We start from the raw sequence: 17,666 nt of genomic DNA on the forward strand, positions 1-17,666 counted from the left end.
GCATCAAGACAAGGCGTATAGTTAGCACGTCTCCCACAAGGAATAGCTTGGGAAGCTGCTTTGAAGATGGCTTAGCGGAAGCACCTGTAGGAATATTCAGAGGGGATAGAGTTAATTGGAATTGCAGGAATAGATTTGTTGGTAAGGTCACTGAACAGACGCCAGTTTGCTTTCCGAAAGTTCTATCTTAGTTTCTCCGAGCACAGAATCAGTGGGAGTTGGAGACCAATGTGGACGATAGCTGGGCGGTGATGACTGTGCGGGAAGTCCTTGAGAACTTGTCTCATAGCGGGAAAGGCTTGGCCATTGACTGAGCTAATCCAGCACAGGTCGGGCGACGAGTCTTTATTCCATCTAGCACTGTGAAAAGAGCCTGGCTGTTTGGGATCGTATAATAGGGAGAGGTCATTCACTGAAGCCCAGTCGGCTAAGATAGAGCCTTTAATAGTCTTTAATACATATAGGTCACAACAATACATAGTTACTGGTCTGGCTCTCTGAGCAGAGATGTGCAGGCAGGAAGCTTATTGGAGGTGATAGCCTGAGGCTGGGTAGAGGGAGAATAGAAGCTCTCAAGCAATTTCACAAATGGCCTCAGTTAATTCTATGTTAGTTGGTGGTCTGGGGTGATTTAGCAGAGGTGACCTGAAGTAAAACAGGGCCTGACATTCCTTCTATGCATTGACTAGTTGTTGGGTATACACTGTTGCTGGGAACCTTGGGCCAGGTTCCTTAACCAAGGCAATTCCAGAAAGTTGTCAACAATTTTAGTTGCTGGGAGAATGTAGCTGGAGTCAGAGGAAAGGAATCTGGGTAAAGTGCGCATGTCTCCTCTTCACATACCATCGTGGACTAACCTTTTCTCGCAGGATTAGTAGAACAAATCTTGCACTTGTGGCCTAGACAGACTTGTTGCAGTTGCAGCTCAGCCACTTCCTGACTAGCTTCTGACATGCTCCTTTACCTTTGCAACGGAGATCCCTTATACCTTAGGAATTTTACTCAGTGTTAACTGTAGAATGTTTTTGGACAGAGAGACTGAAGAGGAAGAATGTCTGTAGTAATTAAAAAACAAACAAAAAAAACCTTTGAGTAGGCTTTTGCTGGGATTTAAACAAAGAAGAAGTTTACTACACTGTGGGTTATTTAGGTCTAGCAAAATAGGCAAAGGGGCAAAGATAGGCTAGTCATGAGTCTTTAAGCTAGTTACCAGCGATGGCTACACGTGTTTAGGTCCCAGAGGAAGCAGCATGGTGGGTTTGAGGGAGAAAGCGAGCAGGTCAGGGCAACAGGAACAGAAAGTTCTTTTTTGTTTGTTTGTTTTTTCCTCCACGATTATCACAGGGGCTCGGTGCCTGCACTATGAATCCACTGCTCCTGGAGGCTATTTTTCCCGTTTTGTTGCCCCTGTTGTTTATTATTGTTGTTGCTGCTGTCATTGTTGTTAGATAGGACAGAGCGAAATGGAGAGAGGAGGGGAAGACAGAGAGGGGGAGAGAAACACAGACATCTATAGACCTGTTTCACTGCTTGTGAAGCTAACCCTCTGCAGGTGGGGAGCTGGGTGCTGCAACTGGGATCCTTGTGCCAGTCCTTGAGCTTTGCACCATGTGCAATTGACCCGCTGTGCTACCTACTGCCTGGCCCCCTAGAACAGAGTTATTTCCACCAGACTCTCACTTAAGTAACTTCCTATACTCCTGCCACCACCACCCTCCCCCATTCCTTGTGGCTCTGTGTAAGTCCTTTGTATGCTCCTCAGTCAAATGCCAGTTTCTTTCATGTCCCAACAGTGTTGGCACATTTACTATAGCAGTAAGCCCTCAGCCTTCACTATTACAAATCACTTTTAAGCCATTTGATAGTGAAAGGAGAGAGGTGTCCTGTGATAGGTTGAATAACTGGTCAGGGTTAGGGGTGTAGAAAAGTCATTTAAACTGTGACGATCAGTCCATTTCTGGACAGTGGCACTGTCATTCTTACAGGGAGGGGCTTTCAATTCTGAGTGCCAGAGTGTGACCTGTCACAGTTCTCGAATGAGAAGCATGTTTCATATACACATGGCTTGATTCTGGTACTCTTCTCTTTCCAGGTGACACAGAAGTACTCTCTGGTAATCGTACAGGGCCACCTGGTCTCTGAAGGGGTCCTGCTCTTTGGCCACCAGCACTTCTACATCTGCGAGAACTTTACACTTTCTCCCATGGGCGATGTCTACTGCACTCGGCACTGCTTATCCAAGTGAGTTCCCCACTTTTCCAGTAGATTGTCCCCTGCATCCCTGCCTTTTTAATCAGCTGTACCCAATCTGACCCTTCCCACTTTCTTAATGTGGCCTAAGGTCTGGGCCTCTCCCAAAGTTAAAAAATCTTCAATGGACACAGCAGCTTCTGGTACCTCTCCTGATGTGGAAAGCACATGAGAGGGGATCTCTCCTGAGGTTACTTGGGTAATTGAATTCAATTCCAATGTCTTGCTCATTCAACAGCTTGGTGATTGTTTTCTGTAAGAGATCACTGACTGCCTCTTTAGCATCAGCTCTTTTCGGAAAGATTTTGGATTACATTGTCGTGGCCGAAAATATATGTTTTATTTTTATTTTATCAACACCAGGGTTATCGCTGGGCCTTGGTGCCTACACAAAAAATCCACCACTCCTGGTGGCTTTTTATTTTTTCCTTTTATATGAGAAGACAGAGAGAATTTGAGAGGAGAGGGAAGATAGAAATGGAGAGAGAAACAGAGACACCTTCACTGCTTGTGAAGCTTTCCCCCTGCAATTGGGGAGCAATTGAACCTTGAACCTGGGTCCTTGTGCATGGTAGTGTGTGCATGTAGCCAGGCCTAACATAACCTAGTCCCTACTTAAGATATATATTATGAACATGGGTAGTACCAAATTCAATCTCCTATACCACCATAAGCCAGAGCTAAGCAGTGCTCTGGTAAAATAAACAAATAAAAATAAAATAAAAGATATATATTATGGGAAGATGCTTTAGAGTTGATAGGTCATGTAGGGTTGATGTAGGGAAAGAAAGGTACTAGAGAAGTAGTTGAAGATCTGGATCTTGAAGGTGGTGTGATTTTGGTAAAAATATGACAAATCACTTTTAAGCCATTTGATAGTGAAGGTTTTTAACAGGAAATTTCAATAATTTTCTTAAACATCAACTATGTTTGGACTATAGTAGGGTTTAATCCGCTCTTACTGATGAACTGTTAAGCATTCAAAATCAAGTTGATTGTGTTTACACTTTTGCTAGAAATTCAGTTGCCATGTTGTTTGTTTTCATTTGATCATTGCTCTTGAAGATAATTTGATGATCCTTTCTTTGTGATCATGGTATTTCCCCTGCCAGGTAAGTATGATGATCCTTTCTTTATTCAGAGCTAGGCCTTGTCTTTTATGGTTAACCAGCATTCCAAAGAGGACAAGATACTCTGTTAGTCCCATGACACTCAAATAAACTTACATCACATCTTCTGGAAGGTGTGTTAAACTAGATGGCTGGGCCTTACCTACAATTTTCAATTCAGTAGGTCTTGGATAGGGCCTGAAATTTAAACCATTTCTCAACTGGTGTTGATGTTATTCTAGGGCCACATTTTCTTTTTTGGTATTTATTACTGACATAACAATTATTAACTAGATTGTAGGATAAGAGGGGTGGATACAATTCCATACAATTCCCACCACCAGAGTTCCTTTTCCCATCTCCTCCACTGGAAGCTTCCTTATTCTTTATTCCTCTGGGATATGGACCACAATTCTTTATGGGGTGCGGAAGTTGGAAGGTCTGGCCTCTGTAATTGCTTCTCCAATGGACATGGATGTTGGCAGGTCAATCTATAGCCCCAGCCTTTTTCTATCTTAGTAGGGCAGAGCTCTGGGGAGGTGAAGTTCTAGGACTCATTGGTAAGGTTGTCTGTCTAGGGAATTCAGGTTGGTGTCATGGTAGCATCTGCAACTTGGTGGCTGAAAAGCATTAAGATATAAAGCTGAACAACTTTTTAATAATCAGGAACCTAAAGAAAAAAAAATAGAGCAGATGGGACTAAGAGTCTTGGTGTGGGGAAAAAGCTAGGAAGTCTATTTCAGGTATATTCCAAGGGACTCATGACTTTAGTAATTTTTGCCTAAGCCCAACAGCTAACATGCAGATAGGCTAAAAGTATTGTCTGAGAAGATGGTGTCAGATTTGAGAATAGGACTAGAGATCTGGATCAGGGCAGAAAGTAGCTCCCTGGTATGAGGAAAGTATATAAAAACCTTTAACTGTAGACTCCCATAAATCTGACCTAGGGCCTTTGTCTATTTCTATTTAGTACAGGAGCCTGTGTCACCTCTGCATCTCTGTCAGTCTGAGCACACAGTCAGTGGTCACATCCAGGAGCATTTTAAGCCGCACTATTTCAGAACCAGTCTTCCTCACATGGCAGCATAGGTTGTCCCAGCCTCTCTTTGGAAAGTGGGACAGTCCCTATCATTGCTGTTCTACATTGAGGGCAAGGCCAGGACTACATTTTGAGAACCACTCTTTTAGACTGTTTTGTGAAAGTTCCGTCCTCTCCCTCTCCCTCTCCCTCTCCCTCTCCCTCTCCCTCTCCCTCTCCCTCTCCCTCTCCCTCTCCCTCTCCCTCTCCCTCTCCCTCTCCCTCTCCCTCTCCCTCTCCCTCTCCCTCTCCCTTTCCCTCTCCCTCTCCCTCTCCCTCTCTCTCTCTCTCTCTCTCCTCTCTCTTCCTTTTTGCCATCAGGGTTATTTCTGGGGCTCAGTGTCTGCATGAAGATGCCACTAACCAGATGGCCATTAGTTTTTTATTTTCTTTGATAACCGTTGAGATGGAGTGGAGGGGGAGTGAGAAACACAGACATCGGCAGCATTGCTCTACCATTCGTGAAGCTCCCCCATACACACACTCCCTGTGAATGGGGACTGGGGATTTGAATTCAGGCAAATAGTAATGCATGAACCCTGTTGGCTGTGCCACTACCCAGCTCTGACTGAAAGTTTTACCTGACAAGAACTATGACTTTTCACTCCCAATTGTCATACCATTTTCAGCCTGTGTAAGGCGTGTAAATAGGAGTGTGGAACAATGGGTGTTAGCCTACCCTCCTTTGATTTAGGTTTGCTTTAAAAAGCTTGGCATTTTGTCCCTGCTAATTTCCATCTTTTATTCATACCAAACGCTCAGTGATTGCTGTGAGTCTCCTGTGCTTTTCCAAGGCAGGAGGAGCATAATTAATACTTGGCACACTCATCCCATCTTTTTGCTCATGTTTTATTGATACTGATCAATATGGACAGTGGGTCTGCAGACTTGCCTTTCTGAGAGCTGATGAAAGCTTTCAACTCTACTTTTATGCAGGGTGTACCCCCCATGTGATGACTTGCACAATCCATTGCTTCACTTTCCACCTTTAAATCGAGTTAGTGTTAGATAAGATCTTATTGATTAGATAGATTGTGTTTATGAGGTGCATCTAATCAGGATCAAATTGACTATATCTGCACTTTTAATAGAAGCCTCATTTTCAGGTTGTAGGTACTCACTTGATTTGTAATGACAGGGAGACTTCTCATGTCTGGAAATAGACTTTTCCAGAATACAAGTATAGTGAGAACAAATTACTTCCCAGGAATGCCCTTGGGAATCATGTCGGTAGTTTTAGTCACTGTCCCTCAGAGAAGTATTTGTTAACCAGACAGTGCTTTCTTTCCCTTGTCTTGTCTACTGTCCTGAGAAACTGCTGGCACTATGGAGATGTGGTTCTCAGAGACAGGCTATTAGATCATGGCAGATCAATGGGGATTAAGTCTTATTTTGACCATGGAGACTAAGGAAGATACATAAATAAGTGGGTTAAAAATAAAGTTAAGTCAACCCTGAAATGTTTCACTAAAAGACTGCTATCAATGCAATTTGGTTTAGCATTAGACCTTGAAAAGGGACTCTCTGATGTATCATAAAAATATCCCAAAGAAAGCTCAAGAACATGCTAAATCTTCAGCAGTGATGAGATTTGTATGCCTTAAAATTTCCCTAAGCAACTGATAGTCTTCCTAGTGCTTCCCCCCCCCCCTCCCCTTTTAGAAGGATCCCTTCTCAACTGTACTGGGTAATTCTTTGACTCTTGTCAGGGATATTGTCACAAAGGATCAAAACCTGGATTGTTAAGAAAACATAAAACAGAAATTATCATCTCATGGATTATCTGGAGGCTAAACTCCAGGAACTCTAGCCTCAAAGTGTTAGCAGGATCATGTTCCTCAGACAGCTTCAGGAGAGACCCTTCCTACTGTTGTCTAACCTCTGTTATTTGTTGGCAATCTCTGGTGGTCCTTAGTTCAGAAATATATCACTGCAGACACATGGTCGTGTTCTCCCTGTGGGTCTTCATTCACCTTCCCTCTAGGAGTCTGTATGTTCAAATCCCTCATTTTCATAAGGAGGTTAGTTATATTGAATTAGCATTTATTTATTGCCCTCATTTTAACCTTATCACTTTTGCTATTTGCCTCATTCTAAAAAGAAGTTGCATTCTGAGCTAATAGCAGTGGTTAGGACTTCAACAAATGGAACAGAATTAAACCCATAACAGTGGCACTCAAGCTCACACGGATGACACTTGATTCATTCATTCATTTTTTTTTTCCTCCGGGGTTATCGTTATTGCTGGGTCTTGGTGCCTACATTATGCATCCACTGCTCCTGGAGGCCATCTTTTTTTCCATTGTTGTTGCTGTTGCTGTTGTTGTTGTTAGATAGGACAGAGAGAAATTGAGAGAGGAAGAGAAGACAGGGGGGAGAAAAAGAAAGACACCTGAAGAACTTCTTTACCAATTGTGAAGCAATCCACCTGCAGGTGGGGAACCAGGGGCTTGAACTGGGACCCTTGTGACTATCCTTGCACTTTGCACTATGTGCACTTAACCTGGTGCACTACCGCCCAGCCCCTGATGACACTTGATTCATTTGGTAGAATTATGAACCATCCAATTGGCTCTTCGTAGTAAGGAGCTATTAATCAGCCACTTCATCAAATTAGTCAGTACCTTTATAAGGCACCTTTTTTTTCTGATTAATTCAATTCAACAAATATCTATTGGAAATCTGCCTTGTACCACACATGATGGTAGACTCATGAACTGCAAAGAGTTGAGTCAGATGTTATGTGAGTCTATTTAAATTTGTGAACTAGTGAATGGTTTTAGGTGTAAATTCCAGATGTACAAATTCTGATAATTGATAGGTTCAAAATTGGATCAATTTAATTTATATTCTTATATCAATAGAAGACCTACTTCTACTGTAAAAAAAAGGTTATAGTATTAAAAATATAAGCTGTAGGGGCCAGATAGTAGCACACCCAGTAGGATGAACACATGTGCAAGGATCTGAGTTCTAGTCCCTGATCATCACCTGCAGAGAGAAGCTTCATGAGATGTGGAACAGTCTGCAAGTGTCTTTCTTTATCTTCCCTTTCCCTCTCTATTTCTCACTGTCTTTATGCAGTAATCAAAAAGAAAAAAAAAAAAAAGGACCACCAGGAGCAGTAGGCTTGTTGTGCAGTTACTGAACCCCATTGATAACCCTGGTGGTAATAAAAAAGTATAAATAAACAAACACATACATAAATACATAAAATGCCTAATTCCTGTGCACATGGGAAAATATTTTTTTAGCATCCTGCTTTGCCATCTAATGAAGACTGTTAGGTACTATAAACTTTCCTCCTCCCCTTCAATAGATCCTTTTGGTGCACTTTATTCTGATTAGAGGTCCCCAGTCAGCAGGGAAAGACAGAATTTTTAAAAAGTTAAGCTATGACCAGAACTGACATATTAAGGAGTCATGAACAGCATCCTATAAACTGTGACCCCAATTCTACCTGTGAAGTTAGCTACGTGGCTTAGCACTTGGTCCTTCTTACAGTCTTGAGGATGCGAGCAATTTATTGCACCAGATCTGCAAGCGATAGTGTTGGAAAAGATCTAATCGGAACATTGTAACTAATGTCACCCAAAAATAGCTCCCTAATTTAGACTTACATCCGTGAACTTAATGTTGTTTACAATTAAATCTTGAGAATCTGAGTCTGTCTGAAAGTATTCCTGTTCTACATGCTTATTCAGTCTCTATAAACAAGAGAATGCTGATCATCTTTTTTTTTTTCTGCAGAAAGCTTCTCCCTAAAAACTCTTTTCTTGAGTGGTTTTCATCATATCCCCATCGTTTCAAAGTCTCAGTCTAAAAACCAGTCAGCACATAATAAACTGAGAGAGTGGAGCTAACAGTAAATGTCAGAGAGGCTTTTTTCCTCAGGTGAGAAAAGGTAGTGTTGAATGAGGTTGGGTTTTGCAGTTGAGGGAACTGGAACAAGGTTTGAATCCAGTTTCACATGACCATAGGAGAGTCACATATGCAATGTTCTCATTTCTGATATTGGAATAATGATAGCACATGCTCAGGAGGGTATATATAAGAATCCAATTAAACAAGAAACAGGGAACTCCTTTGGCAGCCAGTAGAGTATGCAATTGTCAGTCACCTTTATAGAGTATACTCAGGTGGAGAACCTTAGTCAGTTGTCAGAGCTCTGAGATTAGACATGTCCCAGGGTGGAGAGAGTAACCACAGTCAGTCACTATACAGTTGATCAGAAGAGGTCAGGTGGGAACACACACATGGCATCCCCAGCGAGGACAGTGTCAAGTGTGTGCCCTGTCCACCCCGAAGCTTTAAGGACTGTTTATTTGTAAAATTTATGCATTTCATAATATTGTTCAGACAAAACAACAGGTGATGTTACATTAGGTAGAATAAATTTCCAAGGGAGGAGACATGAGGGTAAGAGTTCTTGAAACTGTCATTATCCAAATGTCCATGTTAGGTACATTCTTTTGATACCACTAGACACTGAGTTTCTTCCAGTTATTTCATGCACAATCTCCAGATCCTTTGGGCAGTAGCCAGACATACAGATTTTTATGACTTAAAAAAATTTTTATTATGAAGGTATATTTTTCACATTTTACAATATTGTAAACCAATGTTAAATCAATAAAATATATTTAAATATTTGAACCTTAATTATAAAAATTTCAATAAATGCACAAAGGAAATAATATAATCTTCATATATTCACAGCCGGATGCAATATTTTATTATTGATATTTATTGATAGGTGGATCCATACTCCCAGCCTGTCTTTCTCTTTCCCTAGTGGGAAGGGCTCTGGGGAATCGGAGCTCCAGGACATATTGATGGGGTCATCTGTCCAGGGAAGTCTGGTTGGCATCATGCTAGCATCTGGAACCTGGTGGTTGAAAAGAGAGGTAACATACAAAGCCAAACAAATTATTGAGCACTCATGAACCTAAAGGCTGGAATAGTGCAGATGAAGAGTTGGGGGGAGTCTCTGTTTTGTAGGTAGCTAGTTGGCATATTTTAGTTATATTCCAAAGGGTCTGTGGCTATACTAGTGTTTTTTTGTTTGTTTTACCTGAGCATGAAATCTGATATGCAAGTGGATCCTAAATATTGTCTGGGGAGATGATGTCATGGCTGGCAGAAGGACCAGAAAGCTGGATCAGGGAAGAGAGTAGCTTCCAAATATGAGAAAGGTATATAAATATTGTTAACTGTAAACCCCATCAATTTGATGTGATCTGGGGCCCATATTCAGCTTAGAAGCCTACGTGACCTCTGCATCCCTGTAGATCTGAGCTCATATTCTGTGGTCATAAGTAGGAACGTTCCAAGCTGCCCCAATAAGGACCCATCTTCCTCAGGTGTAGCATAGAGTATATTGTCCAGCCTCCCTTTGGAGGATGGAACATTCTCTAGCATTGTTGATCCAAGTTGAGGGCAAGGTCCTATGGCGGCCCACAAAGGGGTCTATTTTGTTGTTCCTGATAGAAATGACCGGTAATAGTGGAGAGAGGGATTTATTTGAGGTCTAGGCCCATCATGCCTGTTTGGGAATCTCAGGACTCCCCGATTAGGGCCCCAGCTGATGGGGTGGCCTGATAGTGACTAAAGAGTCATCATTAAAGTATGCCAGTTTCTTTCCCTTATTCAGCTTTTGCAGTACTTGCTTTGAAAAGGTTAGCTTTGGAGTGAATGTGAGAACTGTAATAGGAAGTAGGTGAGGAGGGTATCTAAGTCTAAGTAGACACTATTTCATTAGGAACTTTATACTGACTCACTGCAGACTATTTTGTATTTTTGCTTTTCAGGTATATATTTTTGCCCTAATTTATGGATAAATGTGAACATATGCTCTATCTTAGAGGACCTGGTCTATATCTAGGGTTTGGGACTTTGTTAGAAAGTGAACCTCCTGGAATGGAATTAGAGAATACTATGAAAGGAAAGGTCTCACCCAAGTAATGTGGGTAGAGGGTTGACATTCCATGCCTGACATCTCTGGACACAGTCTGAAGTGAAGCATGCTGAAGTGGTACTCATTGCGTTGATTAGGTTGGGATCAGTGGATGCAATATCATTTGGTATGACTTGAGAGAAGCATGCAGGAAAGTGAGCCCCACCCTAGAGGTTCCAGGACTGGGGGAAATATAGGCTCTAAAGAGGAAGCAGTGTCGGGGGGGGGGGGAATGTGAGGTTCCTGCTGTCTTAGGGTTTAAGAAGGCAATAGATAGTTATTGCTATAATCACATTATTTGGCAACTGAGTTAACTTTGAAATATTCCTTTGTTAGGATTTGCTGTATCATACACAACATCACCATAGTTTATGTCCTTTGATATTATTTGTATATAGCTGTGCCACCGGTTGCTTCTGTTCTCCCTGGTCTAAGCTTTTAAGAGAGTCAACATATCAAAGACTCAGCCTATTTATTAAAAAGACTCAGTTTGTGAATTAAAAAGTTTGAGACATTCAATCAAATTTACCTCTATCCCATTAATAAAATAGTGATTTATATGACTACAAATTGATAGGAGTGTACATAAACACCATTCCCACTACCAAAAGGCTGTGTCCCCCCTCAACCCCCCCCCCCCACTGAACATCCACCCTCATCCTCAACCCAGGGTTTTTACTTTGTTGCCCTACTCCAAATACAGTCAAATCCTGCTTTGAGTTTCTCTTTCTGTTATTCTTTCTGAACTTCTGTTTATGAGTGGGATCATCCCAGACTTATCTTTATCATTCTGACTTAGCTCACTTAACATAATTCCTTCTAGCTCCATCCAAGATGGGTCAGAGAACGTGGGTTCATTGTTCTTAATAGCTGCATATTATTCCATTGTGTATATATACCACAACTTTCTCAGCCACTCATCTGTTGTTGGGCACCGGGGTTGCTTCCAGGTTTTAGGTATTACAAATTGTGCTGCTATTAACATAGGAGTACACATTTCTTTTTGGTTGGGTATTATGGAGTCCTTGGGGTATATCCATAGGAGAGGGATTGTTGGGTCATATGGAAGGTCTATGTCTAGCCTTGTGAGAGTTCTACAGACTGCTCTCCATAGAAGCTGGACCATTTAATACTTTGGGCCCCCTTATCAAAGATTAGATATCCATGGGTGTGGGGGTTTAGATCTGGGCTTTCAGTTCTGTTCCACTGGTCTGTATGCCTATTTTTGTTCTAGTACGAGGCTGTTTTGATGATGATGGCCTTATAATATTGAGATTTGAGAGTGTAATGCCTCCATTTTTTTTTCTTTTCCTCAAGATTGTTTTGGCAATTCTAGGTGTTTTCTGGTTCCAGATAAATGATTGTAATTTTTTTTCTATTCTCTTATAGAACAATCTTGGTGGAACTTTGATGGGTATCACATTAAATTTGTATGTGGATCTGGGGAGAATATTCATTTTGATGATATTTATTCTTCCAATCCATGAACATGGATGTCTTTCCATTTCATGGTATCATTTTCTATTTCCTTGAATAGTGACTCATAGTTTTCAGTATACAAGTCTTTCACTTCTTTGGTCAGCTTTATTCCTAGGTATTTTATTGATTTTGCTGCAACAGTGAATGGGAGTGATTTCTGGATATCTTCTTCTTCAGATTTGGTGTTTGGATATTTAGATTTATGGGTGACTGGTGGTGGCAGTCCATCCCTCTACTGCCTGTGGGCAGAAGTCTCTGAGATACCCAGACCTTGCCTTAGGGAAGGATTTTCTGAAAACAGGACAATGCCAGAAATACAGGTGTCATGGTAAATTGGCCAAAGGACTGTACCTTGTATATATATAAATAACATAATTTTCTATATTTTTTATTGGCTAGAAACAGAGAGAAAATGAGAGGGGGTAGTTAGAGAGGGATAGAGACAGAGAGACAACTGCAGACTTGCTTTACCACTTGTGAAGCTTTTCCCCTGCAGGTGAGGACCAGAGCCTAGAACCTGGGTCCTTGCGCACTGTAATGTGAGCACTTAACCAGGTACGCCACCACCTGACACCTCAGAAAACTTCTACAACACACTTTCTCACTACATGTCTTCTTTCCTTTTTCAGTATTAGTGATCCATTCATTTTCAACATGTGCAGCAAAGACAGGTCCTCAGACCATTACTTGTGTGAGCGACACAGCTACAGTGACCTCAGGGAGCTCCACCAGGCACGCTTCCTCCTCCAGGTATGCCTCAGGGAGAGCAGGAGGGAGGACCGTCATCTAAGACAATCCAGAAACCCACTGAAATGCCATCTGGCTGTGAGGGACTCCTCTGGAGACCCTCCCTTTTGATGTTTATTTACAAAAAGGAAACACTGACAAAAACCATAGGATAAGAGGGGTACAACTCCACACAGTTCCCACCACCAGAACTCCATATCCCATCCCCTCCCCTGATAGCTTTCCTATTCTTTATCCCTCTGGATGTATGGACCCAGGGTCATTATTGGTTGCAGAAGGTGGAAGGTCTGACTTCTGTAATTGCTTCCCCGCTGAACATGGGTGTTGACAGGTCGATCCATACTCCCAGCCTGTCTCTCTTGTCCCCTAGTGGAGTGGGGTTCTGGGGAAACAGGGCTCCAGGACACATTGGTGGTGGGACACACTTCTTTTCATGCCCTGCACAGCCCTCTGCCCTTTGGAACATGCTGTGAATCCCCCAGGCTTGTGGTGGACCTGGTCTTGAATTTTTACTTCTGTTACACTCTCTCCTCAGACCATGTCTTTTTGCTTCTTTCTTGTACTGTGTCCTTTAGGATTTAGCCTCTTTGCTTTCTTTTCCTCTTGACAGGGCCCAAAGTTTCCCTGGAGATTCAGGAATACAGACCAGGGCAAACCCCGTGCCTCCTGCAGAGCTGGTGACTAGGGATTGAGGACGAGTCTGCTCTGTTCCTAGCTCATATGCCACTTTCCCCAGTCATTGACATTCTCCTCTGTCCTCCCATTGCCTCTCACATCTCCTGAGCCAAGTGAATTAGAAATCTCCCAATTGTCTCCCCCAACCAGGATCCTATAATCTTCTCTAGTGCCTTCAAAGGTCTACACACAGATGCTAAACATAACCAATTCCTTTCAGGAGCAGAGTTCTGCCTTCTATTCACATCCTGCAGTTTCTTTCATCAAGGATAAATATCTCTAGTTAGAAGCTGACCTCAGTGGCTAAGGGAAAAGGAAGCATTACATGTGTCTCCCCACCCCACCCCAAGCACTTCTAACTTTCCTTGCCCCGACTCTGACTCTGTCAGTCACAAAGCTGCATTCCTGTCCAGGGTCTCCAAAGAAGAAGAAGAAGAAACGTGGGGGACCACCCAAGTAGGTGGGGAGACCCCTGCCCCTTCCTTCACCCTTCCTATAGACACACTATTCTGCAAAGACCACCAGAGGGTCTTGGCCCAATTCAACTTATAGAATTCTCTGGGTATATGATTCATCTTGTGTTCCTCCTGCTGGAATCCTTGTTGTCCTCTAAAACTGAAGCTCTGGGCACTCTTTCAAAGAGCTCCTTCTAAAAAGGATTCACTGTACTATTGATAAAGGTCCTACTGACCTGGAGCTATCTGGTTAATTCTTTTCCTTCTACCTCTATCTTGATTTTGCCCACAAAATGTTGACTGTCATTTTGTCTGAGCTCAGTATACTTCTTTGAGAGGAGAGTGAGCTAGAAGGGGGAAAATGAAGAACCCTTTGCCCTGAAGGTTCTGGGAATCATGGCCAGAATGAATGAAAAGTCCCTTTATTTTGTCCCCATTTTATTGGGATAATAAAATTATAGAACAGTTGTTGATACATGAGTATAGTCTCCATGTGATAGGTGTCTTCATATCATACCTACCACCCACTCAAGTCCTTCTTCACCATCACTATTGTGTACTGGATACCCAGCATCTTCCCCTCCTCCCCAATGTTGCACTAGTCCAGAGGCTAGTAGAGCACACACATCATCATATATAATGACCTGGGTTCAAGTCCCCAGCCCTCACCTGCAGGAGGGAAAGCTTTCTGAGCACTAGAGCTGTGCTCCAGATCTATCCCACTCCCACTCCCATTCCCACTACTTCCCTCTCTCTCTCACTTTCTGTTCCTTGCTCTCTATCAAACAAGGACAAATAAACAGCCACCAGGAACAGTGGAGTAATGTAGCCATCAAGCCCCAGTGATAGCAGTGGTAGCAAAAAAAAAAAAAAAAACTGTATTAAAATTAGAGAATGATTTAAAAGGGGACAATGGGAGAAGGGTAACACACCAGGTTAAGCTCACATAGTGAGAAGCACAAGGACCTGCTCACGCACAAGGATCCCAGTTCGAGCCCCAACTCCCCACCTGCATGGGGGTCACTTCACAAGTGGTGATGTAGGTCTTCAGGTGTCTGTCTTTCTCTCCCCCTCTGTCTTCCCCACCTCTCTCAATTTCTCTCTGTTCTATCCAACAACAACAGCAGCAACAACACCAATTATAGCAACAACAATGGAAAAAAGATAGTCACCAGAAGCAGTGGATTTATAATGCAAGAACAGAGCCCCAGCGATAACCCTGGAGGCAAAAAAATAAAATAAAATAAAATAAAATAAAATAAAATAAAATAAAGGGAGGGGGGACTATGGAAGAGTTCCTTTCTGAATGTCTGAATATGATCTTTTTCCAGAAGTTTCTATTGCAGAATACTTCAGAGCAGTAAAACGTTTTTCTCTTTATAGGACATAGCCCTGGAAATTTTTTTCCGGAATGGGTATTCCAAGTTTCTTGTCTTCCACAACAGTGACCGGAGTAAAGCCTTCAAAAGGTAAGTGTTTAGAGAAATAAGTAAAGAGGTGAAAGAGAGCTACCAGATACTTTCACTCATATGTGGAATTTAGAGAATTTAAACACACAAACTTGCAAAGTCTCTAAAATTGTGTGAGAGCTATAGTGGGAATCATTAGGAGACTAGGGGACACAGAACTTTTGTGGTAGATGCAATTTAGAACTGTATCCTGTAATCTTATAATCTTGTAAATTACAAAGAAACTTGTTTAAAAAAAAAAAAGCAGTGGTCTAAAAATCCTCCTCTGAGAAAACTGGTTGTGAATTAAAAGCTGAGATACAGAGATTGCTCAGTTCTCTCCTCTGGAGAATTGATCTTAACCCACCACAGACAAGATTTAGGTTGAATATAAGAAGAGCATGCTGACTTACAGAACTGTTTGGTCATGATATAAAGTATAGAGACAGATACAGAAATACACCCGCCCCAAGGCCTGGGAAACAGATTTCTTTTCATGGACTGAAATGACTTAGGACAGTAATGACTACAAAGAGAAAAACTGCAGATGCAGCATGTTTAAGAAATGGGCCTTCCAGCATTTTCTGGCTTTATGTTCTAATTTTCCAAGTAATATTTTTTGGGCTCCATCATTCTTTTTGATCCTAGCTGCCAACTTTCATTGTTCCAAATTCATATTTCATTGGAAAGAATTTCCAAACAACTAATTTTTCACTTCTGCATGGAAAAATTTTCTTTTTCTCTCTCTTAAAGGGAGAAGAAGTCTGCTGTCACTTCTATTTCTTTCTGCATGTAGATGAGTCAGTCTAAGAAATTAAAACTAACATCTGCTTTTACTGTGGTCACTGTCGGGCTTTACTGCTCCAGGCTGACTTTTTTTCAGAGAAGAAGAGAGAGATAGAGACATAGGGAGAGGCAGAAGGACCCACTATATCTAGCACCAACGCTACCTCCAGTGTGGTGGGTACTTGAGTGAAATCTAGGTCCCAATCAACAACAAAGAAAAAGGGCCCTCCCATGTGAGTTGTCTTGCCAGAGCCTGGTATCTAATTAAAGAAGAAAGAAAGAAAGAAAGAGAGGGAGAGAAAGAAAGAAAGAAAAGGAAGAAAGGAAGGAAAAGACTTATTATCTGTGACCTTGGGAGAACTACTGCAATTCCCAATGCGGTGAATGGGGACACAGAACTCTGGTAGTGGGAACAGTGTGGAATTATACCCTTGTTATCTCAGAACTTAAAAAAATCAATATTAAGTCACTAATAATAATAATAGTAAATGACATATTCATCTACTGTGGAGTGAGGGAGATGATCTCATGTTTACAAAGCACGCACTTTACCCACTAAGCCATCTCCCTGAATGCTATATAATTAATTATTTCCTGCCAGGTAGGTACACTCAGTTAAGTACACATATCACCAACTGCAAGGACCTGGGCTCACGCCTCCACTCCCCACCTATAAGGGGTACACTTCACTAGTAGTGAAGCAGGTCTGCAAGTGTCTACCTTTGTCTTCCCTTCTCTATATCTCTTCCCTTCTCAATTTCTCTCTGTCCAATCAAGTAAAAATAGAAAGAATAGAGAAAAAAATAAAAGGAAAACAATGACCACGGGGAGCGGTCGATTTATCTTGCCAGGCACCAAGTTCCAGCAATAACCTTGGTGGCAATAAAATAATAATAATAATAGTTTTATTATTTTCAAAATTACAGAGAAATAGAGATATATGTAAAGAATCTAGAAAAGACAGGGGAAAGGTAGGTTTATGGACATAAAAGAATCCACCCCAAAGTTGGATTAGCAGTTATTGGCACTGGTTATAATCTGATGCACTTTCATCTGGAAGTTTCTAGACAAGGTCAAGCACTCTGGTCTGAGAAGCCACCTTTTGTCCCTAGAGTGTCTAGTTTTGCCTTGGTGTTGGCCAATGACTGGCACCAGGACTTGCTGCTGGGTCCAGGCATCAGTGCCCATAATAGAGAAAAAACAACACTGGGCTCATCTCCATTGACTGTGAGTCTTTCTTTGAAGTTTTTTCAAGGTCTCCTGAAACTGTCTTCAAGTTTTGTTTAAATTTGCTGAGTCTTTGATTTCAGTGTTTTCCACAGAGTTTTCCACAGTTTATCTGTGAGCCATGGATCAAGCAGTGGATGTTGTTCTAAGTAAATTTCTCAATTACATCCCATCCTACCCAAGGAACGTTAAATGAATATGGCATTTGTCCCTGGAATTTTTTTTAAATAAACTTTATTTTTTATTTTTTCCCCCTTTGGTGGCCCTTGTTTATTGTCATTGTTGTTATTATTGCTATCGTTGTTGGATAGGACAGAGAGAAATCAAGAGAGAAGGGGAAGACAGAGAGGAGGAGAGAAAGACACCTGTAGACCTGCTTCACCGCTTGTGAAGCGACTTTCCTGCAGGTGGGGAGCCTGGGGCTCAAACTGGGATCCTTATGCTGGCCTTTGTGCT

At 41.8% G+C, this 17,666-nt stretch overlaps 1 protein-coding gene across 1 annotated transcript in view; it reads left to right on the forward strand.

Annotated features, from left to right (window-relative positions):
* The window catches only part of WDFY4 (WDFY family member 4), a 358,549-nt gene that overhangs the window by 247,806 nt on the left and 93,077 nt on the right, over nucleotides 1-17,666 (forward strand). The window contains exons 44-46 of the mRNA XM_060191396.1: nucleotides 2,093-2,241; nucleotides 12,502-12,622; nucleotides 15,133-15,218. Of these exons, the coding sequence (XP_060047379.1) occupies nucleotides 2,093-2,241; nucleotides 12,502-12,622; nucleotides 15,133-15,218 (356 nt within the window). The remainder of the gene's footprint in view (nucleotides 1-2,092; nucleotides 2,242-12,501; nucleotides 12,623-15,132; nucleotides 15,219-17,666) is intronic.

The sequence above is a fragment of the Erinaceus europaeus genome, chromosome 1, assembly GCF_950295315.1.
Source record: "Erinaceus europaeus chromosome 1, mEriEur2.1, whole genome shotgun sequence".
Lineage (NCBI taxonomy): Eukaryota > Metazoa > Chordata > Mammalia > Eulipotyphla > Erinaceidae > Erinaceus > Erinaceus europaeus.